This window comes from Ammodytes marinus (assembly GCF_949987685.1).
Source record: "Ammodytes marinus genome assembly, chromosome: 11".
Classification (NCBI taxonomy): Eukaryota; Metazoa; Chordata; class Actinopteri; order Uranoscopiformes; family Ammodytidae; genus Ammodytes; species Ammodytes marinus.
In genome coordinates, this window is record NC_137215.1 from 23,093,222 (window position 1) to 23,110,746 (window position 17,525).

At 40.8% G+C, this 17,525-nt stretch overlaps 2 protein-coding genes across 2 annotated transcripts in view; both read left to right on the forward strand.

Moving 5' to 3' along the window:
* sorbs1 (sorbin and SH3 domain containing 1) overlaps nucleotides 1–4,457 on the forward strand; it is a 44,906-nt gene extending 40,449 nt beyond the window's left edge. Inside the window, exon 28 of the mRNA XM_080037149.1 lies at nucleotides 1,027–4,457. Within this exon, the coding sequence (XP_079893275.1) occupies nucleotides 1,027–1,094 (68 nt within the window). The 3' untranslated portion in view covers nucleotides 1,095–4,457. The remainder of the gene's footprint in view (nucleotides 1–1,026) is intronic.
* Nucleotides 4,458–6,188: 1,731 nt separating this feature from the next.
* On the forward strand, nucleotides 6,189–12,839 carry pdlim1 (PDZ and LIM domain 1 (elfin)). The gene is made up of 7 exons (XM_080037413.1): nucleotides 6,189–6,472; nucleotides 7,629–7,780; nucleotides 8,228–8,312; nucleotides 9,458–9,642; nucleotides 11,055–11,203; nucleotides 11,464–11,581; nucleotides 12,222–12,839. Exons 1-7 carry the CDS (start codon nucleotides 6,380–6,382, stop codon nucleotides 12,406–12,408), a joined length of 969 nt encoding a protein of 322 aa, XP_079893539.1. The 5' UTR covers nucleotides 6,189–6,379; the 3' UTR covers nucleotides 12,409–12,839.
* The last annotated feature ends 4,686 nt before the right edge of the window (nucleotides 12,840–17,525 follow it).

Sequence of the window (17,525 nt, forward strand, 5' to 3'; positions counted from 1 at the left end):
AACAAACTATTATAGAGCCTGTAACCTAGGTATTAGTCCGCCGCTGCCGCAGCCTACAAGGAATAAAGTCCCTCAAAATGAAATATGCGAGGTTGGTTTTATTTCTAAAATTATTCTATCAACACAGACATTTACATCGATAGTCTGCCGTTATAATTGATTGGCCTCGGGTTAGTCTAGCAAAGCCAGACCAAACTACAGCAAGTAGTATGGTCTGGAAGCACTCCGTTTAGAGCCGTCTATTCGGGGGGAAACTGGGCTGGCCTGTTTTTATTTCTTTAAATCAATCACAATCATCTACGGCGGGGCTAACCCCGGGAAGCAGCCAATGGAGGCGTAGCGTTGTTTGCCGACGCCAGCGCTTAATAGACGCTGGCGGAAGTGGTCAAGCCAGACTAGCCTCGGGTGTACTGTGGAGTGGGTAAGACTGTTTTAGTAGCAGGCTAGGTATCCCCCCGATGCCGTGCGCTAGCTTAGCACGAGCGCACTCTGCAACTAGAAGGACTGAATTAAATGTGTTGAAAACTGTCTCCACTGATAAAGAACACCAAGGCTAACTTGGGAATAAGGCCCTATGTCTAAAATCCTGAACTACCCCTTTAAGTGTCTGATTTATGATACATTTTGTTTTTAATACCTGTACATAGTATATTTTGATTTATTGAATTAAAAAAAGGTTGTATCCTAAATCCGTTCAGTATAGACTTTGCAAACTAGTATGTTGAAGAAATTAAATAAAGATTTTAACTCTGGTTTCATCCAACATCTTAATTTTTTCCTTTATAAAGATATGCAAATTTACACAAATAATTAGATAATGCCAAGTTTGCATATTAATTAAACATTTCTGAAAAAAATGTAATACTAAAAGATTATTGTTTTAATGTACGTAATCAATTGGCAAAGTTTCATGATGATATGTAGCTATACTTTTTTACCCTATTCACCTGCAGTGTCTCAATCTGAGAAAGAATACTTTTGCTTTCTTTGCCTGATCCGTGTTCCTCTCTTTCGTCTTCTCTACAGGTACGTCAAAGAGGACGAAAAAGTTTGGGACTTTCCCGGGGAATTACGTGAAGGAGGTGAAACTGTAAAGATATCTAATCTGGCTGTAACACATGGTTGCCTGTCGAGCTTGGGAAGTCATTACTATCGCGCATGGCTGTTGGTTAGCATAGTCCTTTAGCCGGGCCAATCCATTTTGTCTGGGAACGTGATCGGATGGGCCTGAGGTATGTCAAACTGCACGAGGGGGAGACGGAGGCCGCTCACTGCCCAGACCTCAGTACGGTGTTCACCTTGACCCACATGTAACACACTTCTTCTTGTCTGTCTCCACGTGTGGACTTTCTTTGTAAACACCTGCCACACAACTAGCTTTTATTGTACAGTACACGAGTGTTTACGCAGCACCTCAGTCTGGAGGCCGGCAGCAGAGCAGTGCATGGATCAAAGAGTGGATCTTATTACCTGAAGTGGACTTTGGAGGAATCAGAATGTATTTTTAATGCGATGCGGGGGGTTTGTCATGAGCTATCTTTCAGGACCAGTGGTGTTTATCATGATTAGCTAAGCATGATTCAAACATACAGTATGTTCGGCCTTTCAGACGTTTGCTTCCTAAAGAAAACCTTCAGTGTTTGGTTCAATGTGTCGTACGTGTATGATATTCAACATGGTGCTTCATTCTTGGACAATTTCCCCTGAGTTTATATTTAAGGAGATTACCTCTGGAGTTTAAATGATGTAAGCCTTACATATGTTGCCCCCTCAGAAACTGCTAACATATCCGTTTTACTTTCTGTTACATTTCTCTGATCATCATAAAGTAGGTATTGGCTACTTTAACATCAGAGCATTCACAACTCAACCCATAAGCTTTAGATACCGGTTCAGTATTGCCTTCATTTTTCTATCCAAAGGTTGTTGTACGACAATTATTATAAAGTCTTGTGCATGGCCAGAAACACTAAAATAGTGAAGTGTGCCACTAGCTTCTCCTTTCATAAGTTACCACAGCCAACACTTATACAGGACACGTGTTGCATTGTGTGATAGAAGTGACCAGAAACTGTGTACATGCACATCATATATTTTCAGAACGTTATTTTGCCTTTTAAACCTCCTTTTGAAAAAAGTAAACTGTTTTCTGATGGCTGATGCCTGTAAGGTAGCTGCTGGTAGACACTTGGGTCTGGCGTAACCACAGGACAGGCGTGGTAGCACCTAACTTCCTGTTTTGAAACTTAGGAAGGTCCCACTTGAGTAAGATGATATTAGATGAATCAGCTGTGACAGAAAAGGCTATTTTACATTTGAAGTAAAGCCATCTAGGTGTCTTAGAAGATAATAATACTGATTTTTAAGAGCGTATTGAGATTTTAACCATGCCCTTACTGACAAGATTGTATGTTTTAAGCCATGTAAATGTGTACAGAAAACTTTGAGGCCTTCTAAAAAAAAAAGAAAAAAAAAGAATGGCAACATATGTTTCATATGTAATGACTACAGCTTGGGTATTACAGTTAGTAAAATGGTTCAAATGAGAAGGTCAGCATTAGTACAGCATGCACTGTGAAATCAATAAGGCAGTAACAAATCTAATCGGAGCTTGAAACGCGACTCAATGTTTTCCGCCTGTAGTTAAAAGGAAACAGAAGCAATGGATGACAGGGTTAGTCAGTCAAAGGACAGCTTTGAATTGTGCTATCAAAGCATCAGGGCTGTCTTCCTGCGAGTACAGAGCTCCCACATCGCCAGCACCGCCAGACCCTGTAACAAACACCACACATCAGAGTAGAACCTCCACACACACCCAGATTGAAAGATGATAGCTATTGTTTTTCCTTCGCTTGTGTTTTCGTCAAATTCCTCGTAGTCATCAACCGCTGCACTGTGGTCCTCAATCCTTAGCGGAGCTGTCTGTCAAATAGTACTTGCAAATAACATCTCAGCGCTTGTTATGACCTGCTCAGATAGGGGCAGATGGCTGCAGTAAGTTTCATTGCTAAAAGAAGTACTTCTAAAAGTCACTTTGATTTGGAGGATTGACATAGCCTGATCTGATGCTCCAGGTAGCTGAAGTCCCTTGCCCCCAAAAAACAAACATCTCCAATCATCTGGTGCAAGACTATCACAGCGCAAACCTTTTAATAGAATCAACTACATTATGTGAAGTATTGAAGGATGAAACGGTAACTCTCACTAGATCTAAAAGTGTATGTTTACTATGTCTTTGTTTTTCTTTCGTCTGAACTTGTTCCGATCACTCGTGCAGTGAGGACAAACATTGGACCTAATTGGGACATGGTTTGAATCTGTGTGTGCTATTATATGAAGTTTAATAATTGATGAAGTACGAAAAAAATTCTGTAGCAATCAGTGGTGTTGAGTCAAACATCAGGTGTTTTCTTTCGTGTGCAGATCATCTGTGACTATTTTTGCCAACATCCGCATGTTTCCTCACACTGCATTATGGGTTTGCCTGCAAAGCACTGATATAATGTTGAGGTATCTGGTTACACCACAAAAGTGTGTGTTTTCTTCCCTTGTTCCACTGTGCTGGCTAAACAATTTGGTTCCTGTGTAATTCCAGCGCCCCATGCTGATTGGTTCGAGAGTCTGTTGACCTAGGCCTTTTCTTTTTCTTTTCCTGACAGAAGGTCCGCACACACTACACTACATTATATCGACAAATCACTCATTTAGTTGTAACACAACCCACTCTAGATTGTTCTCTGTGATATTGTGCTCCGTAAAGCATCACAGGATGTATGAATGTATGAATATATGAATGTGGCGCAGTGCACACGTAATATGTAAAAAATCGCCTTGATTGAACATGCACTATTGAGCAGCATGGCACAAGAAGGACAAATGTAAATATGTAAAATAAAAAATAAGAGTGTGAGCGATGGGAGAGCGTCACATTTGAGCTCTCCGTCACTCACAGCCGTTTATTTACCTGAAGGATTTTTTTGGCAAAGCACAGAGTGGAGCGTTACCGAGCACAGGAAGTTTGACCCGTATGAACATTACCCTGCCATTTGTGAGGATCATAATGCCTTATTTTAGATGCAAAAACTGTGCCTCATTTTCATTATCATTATTATTACTATTGGGTTATTTGTTTTTGTTTTGTTTTTTTGAGCATCACTGAAATGTATCCATGACATCTTTAATGTAACCGTGGTTTTCCCATTAGTCCCAGTCTCTGTAATGGGATAACATTTATTTAGAACTTGTCAGTTACTGTGCGAGTACCTAAAGAAGTGTGACACATTGCTTTAACTTAACGATTAATAATCATGAGATTGGAATAGTTTGATGAGACGCACAACCCGCGACAAGTTTGGTTTTGTTTGCTTCAATTTGCAGTGCTGTTAAATTGACAATATTAAAATAAAGATACTATACACTGCTGTGACTTCGGTATTATGCAATATTTAATAAACCATTTAAACCACTCTGTTGTGTAGTTGCCTGTTTTGATTTCTGGTCGGAGTGAAAGCAAAGGCATGAACATTTAAGGTCATTTAGTCATCTGAGATGTTACTGTAGTGATTAGTGTGTGAGCAGCAGTAGGCTACAGTGTTCTTTAAAGGCACATTCTCTGGGGCTGTGTTATCTTGAGTGGATGCAAATTCATGTGGGTTAAGGGTGGAGCTGCTGTGCTATGGTTCATTGTTATCTCTCTGGTGATCGTTTTGTGATGTAGCGTATTGTTTAAGCTACACCCTGCTATTATTGAATTAAAATGCTACAAAGGTGAAATAAACCACTAATAAATGTTAGAAATTACAGAATCATTTTTCATATATAATAAAGCTGCTCTATGAGGCCCATACAGTGTGTCATATGGCTGAAATCCCATTAGGATGAGGATGTTGACAGGTGTGTTTTCACAGCCTCAACAGTCAGGGACAGATGCACTTAAACTTTCACTTATTTTAATCTACATTGCAAAGGCCTTCACTAGTCTAAAACAAACACTTTCAATGGCTTCACTGGCATGCCCCAAGGCCTGTGCATGTAGGTTACACATCGCACAAGAAGGGACGTGTTTCATTCAGTCAGCCTGCCCGGAGCTTTCTCTCTCCGCAGATCCTCCAGCAGGAATTCAAGTTTTTGGGAGCGGCACATTCCACATCCTGGGATTTAACTCTACCATAAATGGTAAGCTTGCACATAACACGGTGACGTACCGGGAGGCCGACATCCCTCAAACAAACACAGGAGTTCACCAGAGAAGAGCAAGAGGACGGATCACTCCGCTCTGATTGAAAAGTATTCTTTATTGAGGCGAAAAAATTAACTAGCCAAGGCTATATACAATTGTAAGAGGCCATCTATTAAACGCATTAGGAGATTGCATCTAATTGTTATTACTTACGTAAAAACTGTCACAAGTAAACTTGTGAAACGTGGTTTGCTGTAATTTAATTAGAGTTAGCTTTGTGTGTTTAAAAAATGTCAAATTAAACTCCAAATTCACAAATGTATTCAACCACAGCCTCACAAACTAGCTTTTGTATAGCCTATATAGTCTTACTTGTTCTTGGAAGAAAAAACAGTTTTAAAACACTATTCATTTAAAAAAAAAAAAACTTTGAAAAAAAAAACACTATTCACCTATAGGCCTACTATTTAATACAGGCCTGTATACCCTGTATAGGCCTACATTGTTTCTCTCTACTTCTGTTATTTTCTTTTATCAGCACACTAGCCTATAAGACTGTATGACATTTCTTGAAGTTTGATTAGATGTACTAGCTTATTATTGAATATTTAGGCAGCAGGAGGGTGTCTGTGGTGGTTGGAAAATGGGAACATGTTAGTTACCCACTGCAATTTATTCATATTTTAGTCGGAGAAAAAGCGTTGTAGGCCTATATCTTTGGGTCTTAAGCTTAGCTTAGCCCTACCAGAAGAATCAATACTTATACTTTTGTTCTAAGAAACAAATAGGCAAGTTTAGTAGTCTATAACAAGTCTTGATCTATTCTATTGTTACCTGAGCTGCAGTTCTGATGGTGACCGCTAGATCTATTCATAATCCCCTTCCATTGACGCCTGGACAACTTTCCTCCTCTCCGACACATAAATAGTATACGGAGTAATCTGTTTTCTCAATACACGATCTTTGCGCCCTCACTTATCAGCGTGGAAACTTCAAAATCTATTCGTCCAACTGTATCCTGAGGGTCCTCCTCCTCCTCTAATGCTGCCGAGCTGTACCCGGACTCACACTGTTACCTATCGATCATTGCACATGTCATCTGCTGCTGTAGGAAGTAAGCTGGTGGTCTGAGACTGCGACAGACACATCTCCGGACGCAATCAATTCTATTCACAAACAAACTTCATCCTCATTAACGTTATGCCTCTGCGGGTGGTAGTTCAGGGTCCCTCGCCCTGGGGATTCAGGCTGGTCGGGGGAAAGGACTTCGAACAGCCGCTGACTATTTCCAGGGTAAGTTACTTTTACTGTTAGCTGGAAGTCAGTGGAACCACACCTGGGCTTGTCCCGACAAAATGTTCACCAGGCTCTTCGTAGTTCCGTCTTTACCGAGTAGACCATATTTAACGTTAGCTAATGTGAACAAAAGGCTAACGTCACTCCACACACAGGTGCTAAACTTTATCACTTGAATTAAGCTAACGTTAGCTATTATTACAGTGTGGGTGTGTTATGACTGCGGGCTGTTCTTTTACCTTCAGCCACTGGCAGTTGTGGACTGTGTTGCCCATTGTCTTACTCCCAGTCCTTTATGTAGGCAGAGACACACATTCAAGTAAGTTCATGCCCCTTATGACATTCCGTGCTGTTTTGGGTGGTTTGTGTTGCGTTTCTTTGTGACGCTGTACACTTTAGTGTAGGCCTACATGTTAAACAAGACAACAGTCCGAACATGTCCGTATTTCATCATGTCTACAGAATATAGTTATGTTTTTTTCCCAATGACTTAATGTGGGTGTCCACGAGCCCCTCTGTCACTCTTAACTGACAGTTGTGTATTTTACAGCAGCATTGTATTCATGAGGGCGATGCTTTATTATCCGTCAGTCATGTTTTACAGTTGGACACTCCTGTGGCTGTAGTGAGTGAATCACAATATGACCCTGCACTGTGTACTTTGCCTGAGTGGGGGCTGCTGTTCCTGTTGTAAATGGTGTTATACTGGGCGCTTCACTCCACCCATGGAAAAAAAAAAAATTAGGAATTTCTGGACTGTGCCAGAGTGTGTGTCTCTCTCTCTCTCTCTCTCTCTCTCTCTCTCTCTCTCTCTCTCTCTCTCTCTCTCTCTCTCTCTCTCTCTCTCTCTCTGCAAGTTGCTTTGCTTGTGTTTACTGTAAATAATGGTGTGTGAAGGAAGGTCAGTCCTTGAAGGTCGGTCTTTTAAACTATACAGCCGTAAGTATCAGGTCTGATTAGAATTTGATTAGCTGTCAGACTGTAAGGTTACATTTGAAAGAATCTGAGGTAAAACATCTTGTTGAAATAGGTTTTTATAAAGATATTAAAGTCAGCTTTGCCTCTGCAGGTGTTGTATACCTTTTTTTAAATTCCTATCATTCAAGCTCTACAGTCCCACAAGCAGGTCTTTTGAATTGATCTGTTGTTGTAGGTCACCCCTGGGAGTAAAGCTGCCCAGGCCAACCTGTGCATTGGAGACATGATCTTGGCTATCGACGGAGAAGCGACAGACGGCATGACTCACTTGGAGGCGCAGAACAAGATCAAGGGGTGCATAGAGGAGATGGTGCTCTCCATAGACAGGTATGATGTAGCAACATGTGCCAGTCTGCTCTTCCTAGCCGCGGGCCTGAAAAACACTGAGTAACAGGAGACGACTCAGCCACAATCCAGGTGTTCGGGGAGTGATGTCACGCTTTTTACACACACATTCTGTGTTTTGCTTTTAGTCTGAGAAAGTGATTGTATGCTAAGCCTTGATGTGAGTCTGTGTCATGTTTGTGCATTACCTCATCACTGCAGCTCAAATGGACTCAACAGGCAGGTTTAACCAAATATGTCCGTTTAAATTAAGAAGTTTTGTGTTGAGCGCATCCAGGGTGGGGTAAACTGTGGAGTAAGAAAAGCATAAGAACGTGCCTGCAATGGCTTTGTTGCATACAAAGAAAGACACAGGTGTTCAGGCATGTTCATCCCAATGCATAAACAATATTCATGATGGCTTCTTCTTGTCCTCCCTCTGTCCTCCAGGTCTGAAGCTAAAATGTGGTCGCCGCTTTCATCCGAGGAAGGAAAGACACATCCGTACAAGATGAATCTTGCATCAGAGCCACGGGTGTGTGTCTGCTGTCTCAACAAATAAAGCTTTAAGAAAAATTGCCCCTCTCCCCCAGCTCTCCCATTTAGTTTGCTTTCAGGAAGTGCTGATTACAGGTAGCCATACAGTTTTCTGGAAGCCTGCTTGTTCCTTTCCCTCTGCGACCACAATACTTTCATACTGCCAACCATGAAGTCATTGTTTACTCCCCAACAGGAGGTTTCCTAGGAGACGCTAGTTTATCAGCCAAGCTCTGACGCAAGCCTCAGTTCCTGTCCGCTGAGTGGAAAGTTAAGGCCAAAGTGTGGAATCATGTAGGAGAGTTTGTGTTACACGGGTCACAGATGATGTGCGTTTTTCTCACAAACACAATAACACGTGTTTCAAGCGCCTGTCACTTTGATGCCTTTTCACTGCTTTATTACCTCAAAGTATTGCTTTGTACTTTCCTAGGCTTTATAACATTGTCCAATGCTAGGGCTGTTGCTTTCTGTGTGTGAGTTTACTTAATGCTCACAGAGCCTCTGGGTTATTCTGCAATTTAAATGTCAGAAGCTTGAAGCATGAGCTATATTTGGAGGCATTTCCGTGTTCCCACTGTGAAGCATGAGCTAGGTTTGGTGGTATTTATGTGCCCACTCTGATGGCATGCCAGTACCATGACGTGTTCCTCTTTAAAGACCGTTAGCTATAATTAAGGCACAATCCACAGTCGTACATTTTCCTGCTAAATTAGCCGTGACATTGAGTCAAAGTGGAAGCAGCAGTTGGAGAAGCAAATGAGAAGAGTTGACGTTTTCAGTTGGACAGTCTTTCCCAGTCTCAGTGTTCAAAGTCTGCAGTTGCATCATTATTCATCAGAATTCATTGCTGCAAACTCTTGAGGCTGGGTGTTTTTTTAAGCATTGAGTAACACTTACAATGCTCATAATATCAGCTGCATGTTTGCACATGTGCAAATTCAAGTTCATCTGTTCAAGTTCATCTGAAAGCGTCAAAGGTTGTGACCACCATTTCACAAATTTTGCACAATGAGCATGTTTCAAGACTAGTTTCAGTTACTTCACAAATACATCATGCCTGCACTTACCACCTTTTTTGTTTGCTCTGTTATTGACTTAATGCTTTAATTGTTATTTTTTTTCCCCATTAATTTTTTGTAGGAGGTGAAAAATATAGGCTCAACCCACAATAGGAGCGCTCTGCCATTCGCTGGTTTTGGCTCAAAAGTTGTGACCAACCAGTACAACACTCCTTCTGGTCTGTACTCCTCAGAGAACATCAAGAACTTCAACTCTGCAGTGGACGATGTTAAAACCCTGGCTACAACTAATGAGCCCGGCAACAAGTAAGAACAGCCTGAGCTGACCCCGCTTTAGTTCTGTCAGAGACAAGCCTCCACTTCTGCCAGTTCTACCCATAGATACTATTATAAGTTGTAGGAAAGTTGTAGTCTCACACTGCCAGACAGAACTACAGCTTGTAGTATGGTCTGGCAGAACACTCTCTTATCATGTCTGAGATAGGGGTAGAAAAGGGCTGGCCTGTTTTCATTTCTTTCAACCAATTAATGTACTTAACCATACTAACGTCCTACTCATACTCATTTTGACTTCAATTTGAGTATGTGACGGTTGGGTATGCGAGTTTGGGTATGCGAGAAATTCCCGGATGAGTACTAATTTCCGGGAGGATTTTGGGTATGGATCGATTGGATACTTTTCCTACTCAACCGCCCCACAATGCACTGGGTCAATTCTACCCGCACAGGAAAATGAAATATTTTCGAGCAAGTTGCTAGGCAACGACATTGTTTAGGGTCCGCGATCTGACAACTGTACGTGCAGTCATTCATAAAACTCTCACAATAGATAAGAGATGAAGATAAATACCTAACAACATTAGAGTTACTAAGTGAAATGAGTGATGTGAGTCTGATAGTGGAGAGAGATCAGAACAGATCGCTGTTCCACACACCGCGGCTCGTCCAGCTCAACTGACAGACAGCTGATTGCTGTATGAAGAGCCGGACACAGAGCGACGGAGGGATCCTCCGCCTCAAAACATAATTATAAAACAAGAGGTCTAAAACACAGATGATGAACACAGGACTGTAAAAATCTAGTTCAATATCTAACCTGTAGAGGGCAGTTATACGGTAAACAGTGTCTAAACTGCCTGAATCTTACAAGAAAAAGAAGAAATTCTTCATTGCTCGAGTATATTTCAACTGATAACGTTTTGACGCACCTCGCATACACAATCGATCTTTGAGTAGACAATATGCAGTATATAAATGGTGAGGATGTAGGATGTAGGACGCTAGTATGGCTTTCCGAACACAGCCTTTCTGTTTCCCATTCTGAGTGGAGGAAGGGGAAGGGTTTTCTGACAAATTCTGACGGCAGCCTTATGATTGGCTATTGGCCCAATCTCAACTTTCTACATCCAGGAAGCCAGACTATGAAAGTTGTAACACTGTAGTGCAGCCTTTTGGACCGGAAATAAACTAAACGTATAGCACAATATTTAACAATAAAGTAGTATTAAGAGAAACTATATTTTGTGTTAGACCAGCTCTGTTGGGAACAAACAGAAGTGTAATAATTGTCAAAAAGACCAAGTGAAAAGAAGCAATAAAAAGAAAAGGTGTTGTGATCGTCTTGGGCTTTTCTAGCCATGCTCTTTATGTATGAAAGGACGAGGTGTTTTGAGATGCTTGTGTTTCCTCTAATTGCAATGTACACTATGTCTCTGTAGAGCTCCATCAGATGAAGTGCAGAGCGGTGTGCGGCCGCCCATAGCAGCAGATTCAGAGGTTTACAAGATGCTGACGGAGAACCAAGAGTCTGACAAGCCTCCGCCACAGTCGGCTTCATTCAAAGTTCTGCAGGAGATTCTCGAGACGGGTAGGGATCCTGGTTCTTACTCACACCTCCCTCAAAAGGGAAATTAAAGCATTTCTCTTAAACAGTGTATGGCTTTGGGGAACATAATTATCTTTCATTTACAAATAGATAGCAGATTAATTTAGTTTTTGTTCTGTTCTCCCTTCTTTGCTTGAAAATGTTTTTAAACCAAAAATGTGTGTTGAACAAATTTAATCAAAATGAATGAAATCTCCCAGATAATGAGTTTAGATTTTCATGTGTGTTTTTGATGTTTGTAGGTGACGGAAGTTCACCGTCAGGGTTCAGGAGTGTGAAAGCACCTGCAACAAAGATTGGATCATCACTGGGGAACGCTGACAAGTTACCCATCTGTGACAAATGTGGATCTGGGATTGTGTAAGTGTTTTATGATTCCTTAGTACTGTTTTACAGGTAGCATGTTTGTTATGCAGCGCTGTGGAGAGTGCAGCATACATTCTGTATCCAAACGTTGAATAACTTACTGCACAGATCTGAGTTCAGTTTTCTCCTCAGTAGAGGAGAGTCACTACTAACTGCTGCTTGCCGACATTATTGTTTTAACACTTTCACACTCAACAAACACATGCTGTGATGTCACACAAAGTGCCTGAAGTGTTGTCTCTGTTTGGAGTGTGTCTCCCCCTTGTGGCTGAATGCAGTAAAGACACAGTCTTGCTACTACAGGCCATAGAAAGCTGATCAATCCATTTAAAACAGTTACGTATGTAACCCCGGTTCTATGAATCCTGGAGTGCTTTAAGCACTGCCTCTGTCGGTCAGTAAGGATGAAATAGAACTAGTTGATGTGTGTATGTGTGTACTGTGTTAATCTGAGAATGGGTTCTGTTCTAGCCCCAATGAACTCATACATTGTTAATTAGTTGTGTTCATTTACTTTCTGAATAATGTACATACAAAAACAAGATGCTGAATCTGAAGGGGTTTATCCTCCAATGAAACTTTGAAATGAAATGAAATAATCCTGTTTAATGCGATCTGTATCTCTCCTGTTCAGAGGGCTGGTGGTGAAGCTGAGGGACAAGTTCCGTCACCCTGAGTGCTACACCTGTACAGACTGTGACGTCAACCTCAAACAGAAGGGACATTTCTTTGTAGAGGAGCTGATTTATTGTGAGAAGCACGCTCGCGAGAGAATGACCCCGCCCGAGGGCTACGACGTGGTCACCGTCTTCCCCAAGTAGAGCTCTGCCTCGGACTGCACGCCTCCATAGGACCCTGGGACATTATCCAAGACATTGGAACATTTAGCTCATGCTACCACTAAGACTTTAAAATCGTCTTCTCTCTTATTCTGCTTCTGTACAGTCACTGGTGGGAAAGACCGTAAAGAACCACACAATTGAAAATGTCGATTTGCACATTAACTTTGGCATCTACAAAAGGAAAAGTGATGATGGCATTGTTTCTCTCCCTAAAAATGTTCCATTTGAATGACAGCCATTGTTTTTACATATTTTGTCTTTGTACATTACATTGTGTCCTTTTTGAATCATGGAAACCACTTTTCACAGACATGTTTTCTACAGTTTTATTAAATAAATAGATGTTTTGCTACAGAAACAACTCAAACACATTTGAATATCAAAACCAAATAAATATTTTCTTCTTAAATCATTAATTGTGCTTTCATGGTGTTTTGTTGAAATTGTAATTATAGGATGTATTGTTCTGTTGAGTGCAACATGGTCATGAAATCATGTTTTAAAAACAGGTAAGAAACTACCTCAATTGACAGTTTAGAAAAAACTTTAAGTACTTGATCTTTTTTTTTAAAGAGTCTGTTGGAACAGACTTAAGTTTAAGTGCTTTAGAAGAATACATTCTAATTGAAATGCAGATGTGCTCATTCTGGGCAGGAGGGTTAGAATTAGGGTTAGGTAAAATGTTTGGCTAATTATGATCTAAGCCAGTGACCAGCTAGAAGATGATTATTGATGGAAAACACTTGCTGTGACATCACTGATCGGGGCGTGTGCAAGTGAAACCTGGCGTTAAGCTTTCAGTCCACTGAGTGCAGAGCTGCAGCACCTCTGATTTGTGTGATTGGCAGGCATAAAGAGTTCCTCACTTATTAAAAGGTCAAAACAGTGCAAAGTATGTCCGAGTTCATTTTAACCACATAATGACTGTAAATAAAAGGTCACGGGGAAGACACTGGACTGATGTCCTGGTCCAATCTTACAGTTCATCTCATGAGCTGATGCGTAATAGTTTCTTGGGTCAGGGTCAGCTGAAGCCATATGACCAGACTCCACGGGTGACAACGCGTCCCACTCCACAGGTGAGACACTTGTTGCTGGGCTGCTCAGCTCAGATCCCACCGGTAGGTATCCCGGCCTGTGTCCGTGTTGGTCGACCATGCGCAGCGTCTCGGTGAGAGCCCAGATGTAGTTGTGGGCAAAGCGCAGGGTTTCGATCTTGGTCATTTTGGCGTCTTCGGGCAGTGCCGGCAGGATGCTCCTCAGCGAGTCAAGAGCGGAGTTCAGGCTGTGCATCCGGTGGCGTTCTCTGTCGTTCGCCTTCATTCTGCGCCTGCCCCGCTGTCCAGACTTTCCACGTCTGCTTTTGGGTTTCATTGAGAAAGTGTCACTTTCGATAAGAGTCAGTGAGTCAGATTTGTCATCCGAGTCCCCTGAAGTGTCGCCAACTTCAGTCATTCTTCTGATCGTCAACGCATCACAGCATGTGCGCAGGTCAGTGGGATCGCACAGTATTTTTGGAGACATCCTGTGCAAATATAAGTTCAACGCAATCAGATTGGCATAACAACAAATATAAAAAAATATTTACAAATATTTAAAATTAAGTTTCAATAAGGAAATCCTATCAGTATAATTTAATCAAGCTGCGTTTCTCAAAGTCTGAAAATAATATTTTTCTCATTTTTCTTATTGTTCCTACATTATATATTTTATTGTTTAGACTATAGGCATATTATCATATTTGCTTTACAGGTTTGTCCCCTCAACAAGCGATTTAACAAAAGGAGACATGAAAGGCATGTTACTGTTTTAAATGGCTTCAGATGAATGGATATATTTGCACTTACCTGACAGGTGATGCTCGGAAGAAGAGACAGCCAGACGTCCTGGTTAATCCTCTCTTGTAGCTGGAGGCAGCAAAGTGCAGCTGACAGTGAGGGATGGATGCGCATCTCTGCTTTTTTATATGGCCTTTATCTTATCTTTTTGCAGGATGGACGCCTGAATCAACAGCGCCTGACAAGTGGCCAATCAGCTTCAAGGCAGCGCGTCCCTCACCCTCTCCCCCTCGCTCTCATTCTTTATGTTCTTTGTGTATTCTTAGTAATTTTCAATTTAAAAAAATACTAGTGTGTGGAAAACTGACATATACTGTAAATGCCAGGTTTAAAAAAATAATTGTACTGGTGTTTTTTAATTTTTCTGACACAGAGCGTATATTAAACAACTCTCAAAAGTCCGTCTAGTAGCAATATTTTAAAATGAGGGAGCCTTAAGAATCACTATTGGCTCTGAGTTGCTTCACTGTTCATGATATGGCAATAGAGTGTCATGCAGCCATTACTCCGTCTCTTAGAGCCAAAGTTGGAAGTCTTGGTAGAAGACATTGTAGGGAGCTTTGCTTTATCTTGGAGTTCAGTGAGGACACGCTCGTTTCTGGTGCACATCGAAGAAATAGTCTCCCAGAACCAAAGTAGAACTGTATGCATTTAAAAAGAAGAAAAGGCGCTGACATAAACTGAATCAAATGTATAGCTATATAATAAGAATATATAAATATAGATATATTTTCTTTTTACGCATAAATGATTTTTCCACTACCAAACACTTTAAGAATGGTCTGATTACACGAGTGTAGATGGTACGTATTCAACTCCATTTGAAGCTCTGGAGGCCAGTCAGTTATTTTATATATATATATAATTTTGAATAAAAAGACGCAGGGAACATCTTTAAATTCGGTTGGTTGTTGTGTTTACTTTAAGTCCATAGGCTATGCAATCGTAAGAAATATATAATAGTACTGTGACCTTTTGCCAAAAAGAATTATTTTGTAAATTTTACCACACCGATGCTTATTGTGTAGTGCCACATTTTACGCACCCAAAATAATGGCACAAGCTTGCAGGGTGCATAGTGGCCATGGTTACTTGGCAAACTGGCTTCTAAAAGGAACGTCAAGTGCACTGCAGTACTTAAAATTAAGGTAAAAACAACAGAGTTTCCGCGTTTTTATCCATTAAATTGTTTGTGATCAAGTATGCAGGTGCGTATTTTTGACGTCAGATGACTTGCTTGGGTTGACATTAAAGTACTTTTAGCTGCTGCCAATCCAGTCCTTACTTGAGTGTTGCCTAAAGTTATTTTATAGAGTAACTTGCCTCGTGTGTACCTCATACAATTGTATTTATTTATATGTTTTAATTGGTTTTAATGCCACATTTGGGCCAACATTAGCTTAATGCGTTAGAGCGCAAAGCTCCGGTAGTTTGACAAAGACAATTACGCATGGGTCCACCGAACAAGGAGTGTTTGAGAGAGTGAAACCTTTTGTGTGAAGTGATAGTACAAAGGGTCTTGTTGCGTGTCAAAACAATAAAAACCCTATTTTTCTTGTAACTTGAGCATACATGTGTGCGCTATGACATCTCCAAAATCATGTCCACTATCGCCATAACTCATGGCGCATTACTTGTTTTTAAATTTAACTTTGCTTTTGGAAAGTTAAAGATTAGTAAAATGTGTAAACAATATGCAGACACGTTTCAGCTCTGGTGAGGGGGAGAGGGGGAGTGTGGCAGGGCTCAAACATGATTTACTATTGCCAACAAAGGATCACAAAAAGCTCTCCTTAACTTTCTGTCTAAATATGTGTTTTGGGAACAATCTGATAACCATATGCTTTCAATAAACTGGACAAATACACTAGAGAGATACGAGATGGTGCCTTGCTGTTATAAAAGGCACGAAAAGTCCAAAGTAAACGGAATATTACCACTTTACAAATAATCATTGATGCCAAATCCATATTCGGATATCATGGACAGGTGTGGGTTTGAAGTTGTCAGTCTTTCTCCTTGATTTTTATCAGTGTGCTGTAGTGTCCTGCTTGTTATGCAAAGTGTAGGCAAACATAAGCGCCCAGTTGCTGTGGAAATAGCAGATATCGGAGCAGACTTGGTACGAAAAGTGATTTAACAATATTTAACAATAAACTGAGCAAGCCCAAGAGCAGGTGATACCTGACCGAGGCTCCTGATTAATACTTCCTCTACCACTTCACTTTATAGGCTCTTTTGCTTATTTATTAAACGAAATCTATTTATTATTATTTTAGCAAACAGAGGTACCAGGTGGGGCTTTATTTCCGTCCTCAGCTTTTTGTTTGAAGGACGTTTTGAGGGGGGCAATCAAAGTCCAACAACTCGCTGACCAGATTGTTGTCATCCCAAACTAGCAGCGAAGCCTTTCAATGTGCCCCCTCCTCGTCTCCTTTCTGGCAAAGAGCTGCCGGGAAAGAAGAAAAAGAAGAAGGAAACTTCTTCAAGAAAGGAAAAACATCTTAAAAACATTTAATTGCAACCCGGATGCCATATGTACACCTCTTGTGAAACCCCTCAACAATGTGACTGCCTTTTGTGCGCCTTTGGAGACGTGTGCGTTTTTTGGAGAGGTGCGCGCGTCGTGACCCCGAACACACTTTACACAAGAAGTAATTCACTTTTAATGTGCTTTGGAGTTTCCTTTCACAAGCAATGTATTGTACGTCTCACCTCAGCTTTTAAAGGCAGTGTACACCAATTATAGTGGAATAGCTGTCCTATGGAGGCAGTTTGTCTTTCTGTAAAGATTGGAGATTGAAGCACGAATAGGGGCTGTGGCTGCAACTCGCCCCCTTTCATCCACCAAACTAATGCAGATTTGTTCCCCCCTTTCCCCGGATAGCTCGTTTCAAAAGGTAAAACCTGTAGCCTATTCATGAATGGCTCTTAGTGGATAAAAACAACAAACATGGAAATTCTACAAATGGATGAAATCTTCGTAAGACATATAACATTTAGACTGCGTTCATTCATAACACTAGCCATTGAATGTTAATATATTGACGTTTCTATAAAAAGCTCATATATCAGCAGATCTTTCTTGAATGGCTTTTCTTTTAAAAGTCTCCGGTGAAAATCAATAGTTATACTTGTAGCCTAATCTGGAAAAAAACATTATTTAACAAATAGATATCTTAATTTATTTTTTATTATTATTATTATAATTATTTTACTTTTGTCACCACCATCTCAGTCGATTATGAACTAATTAAA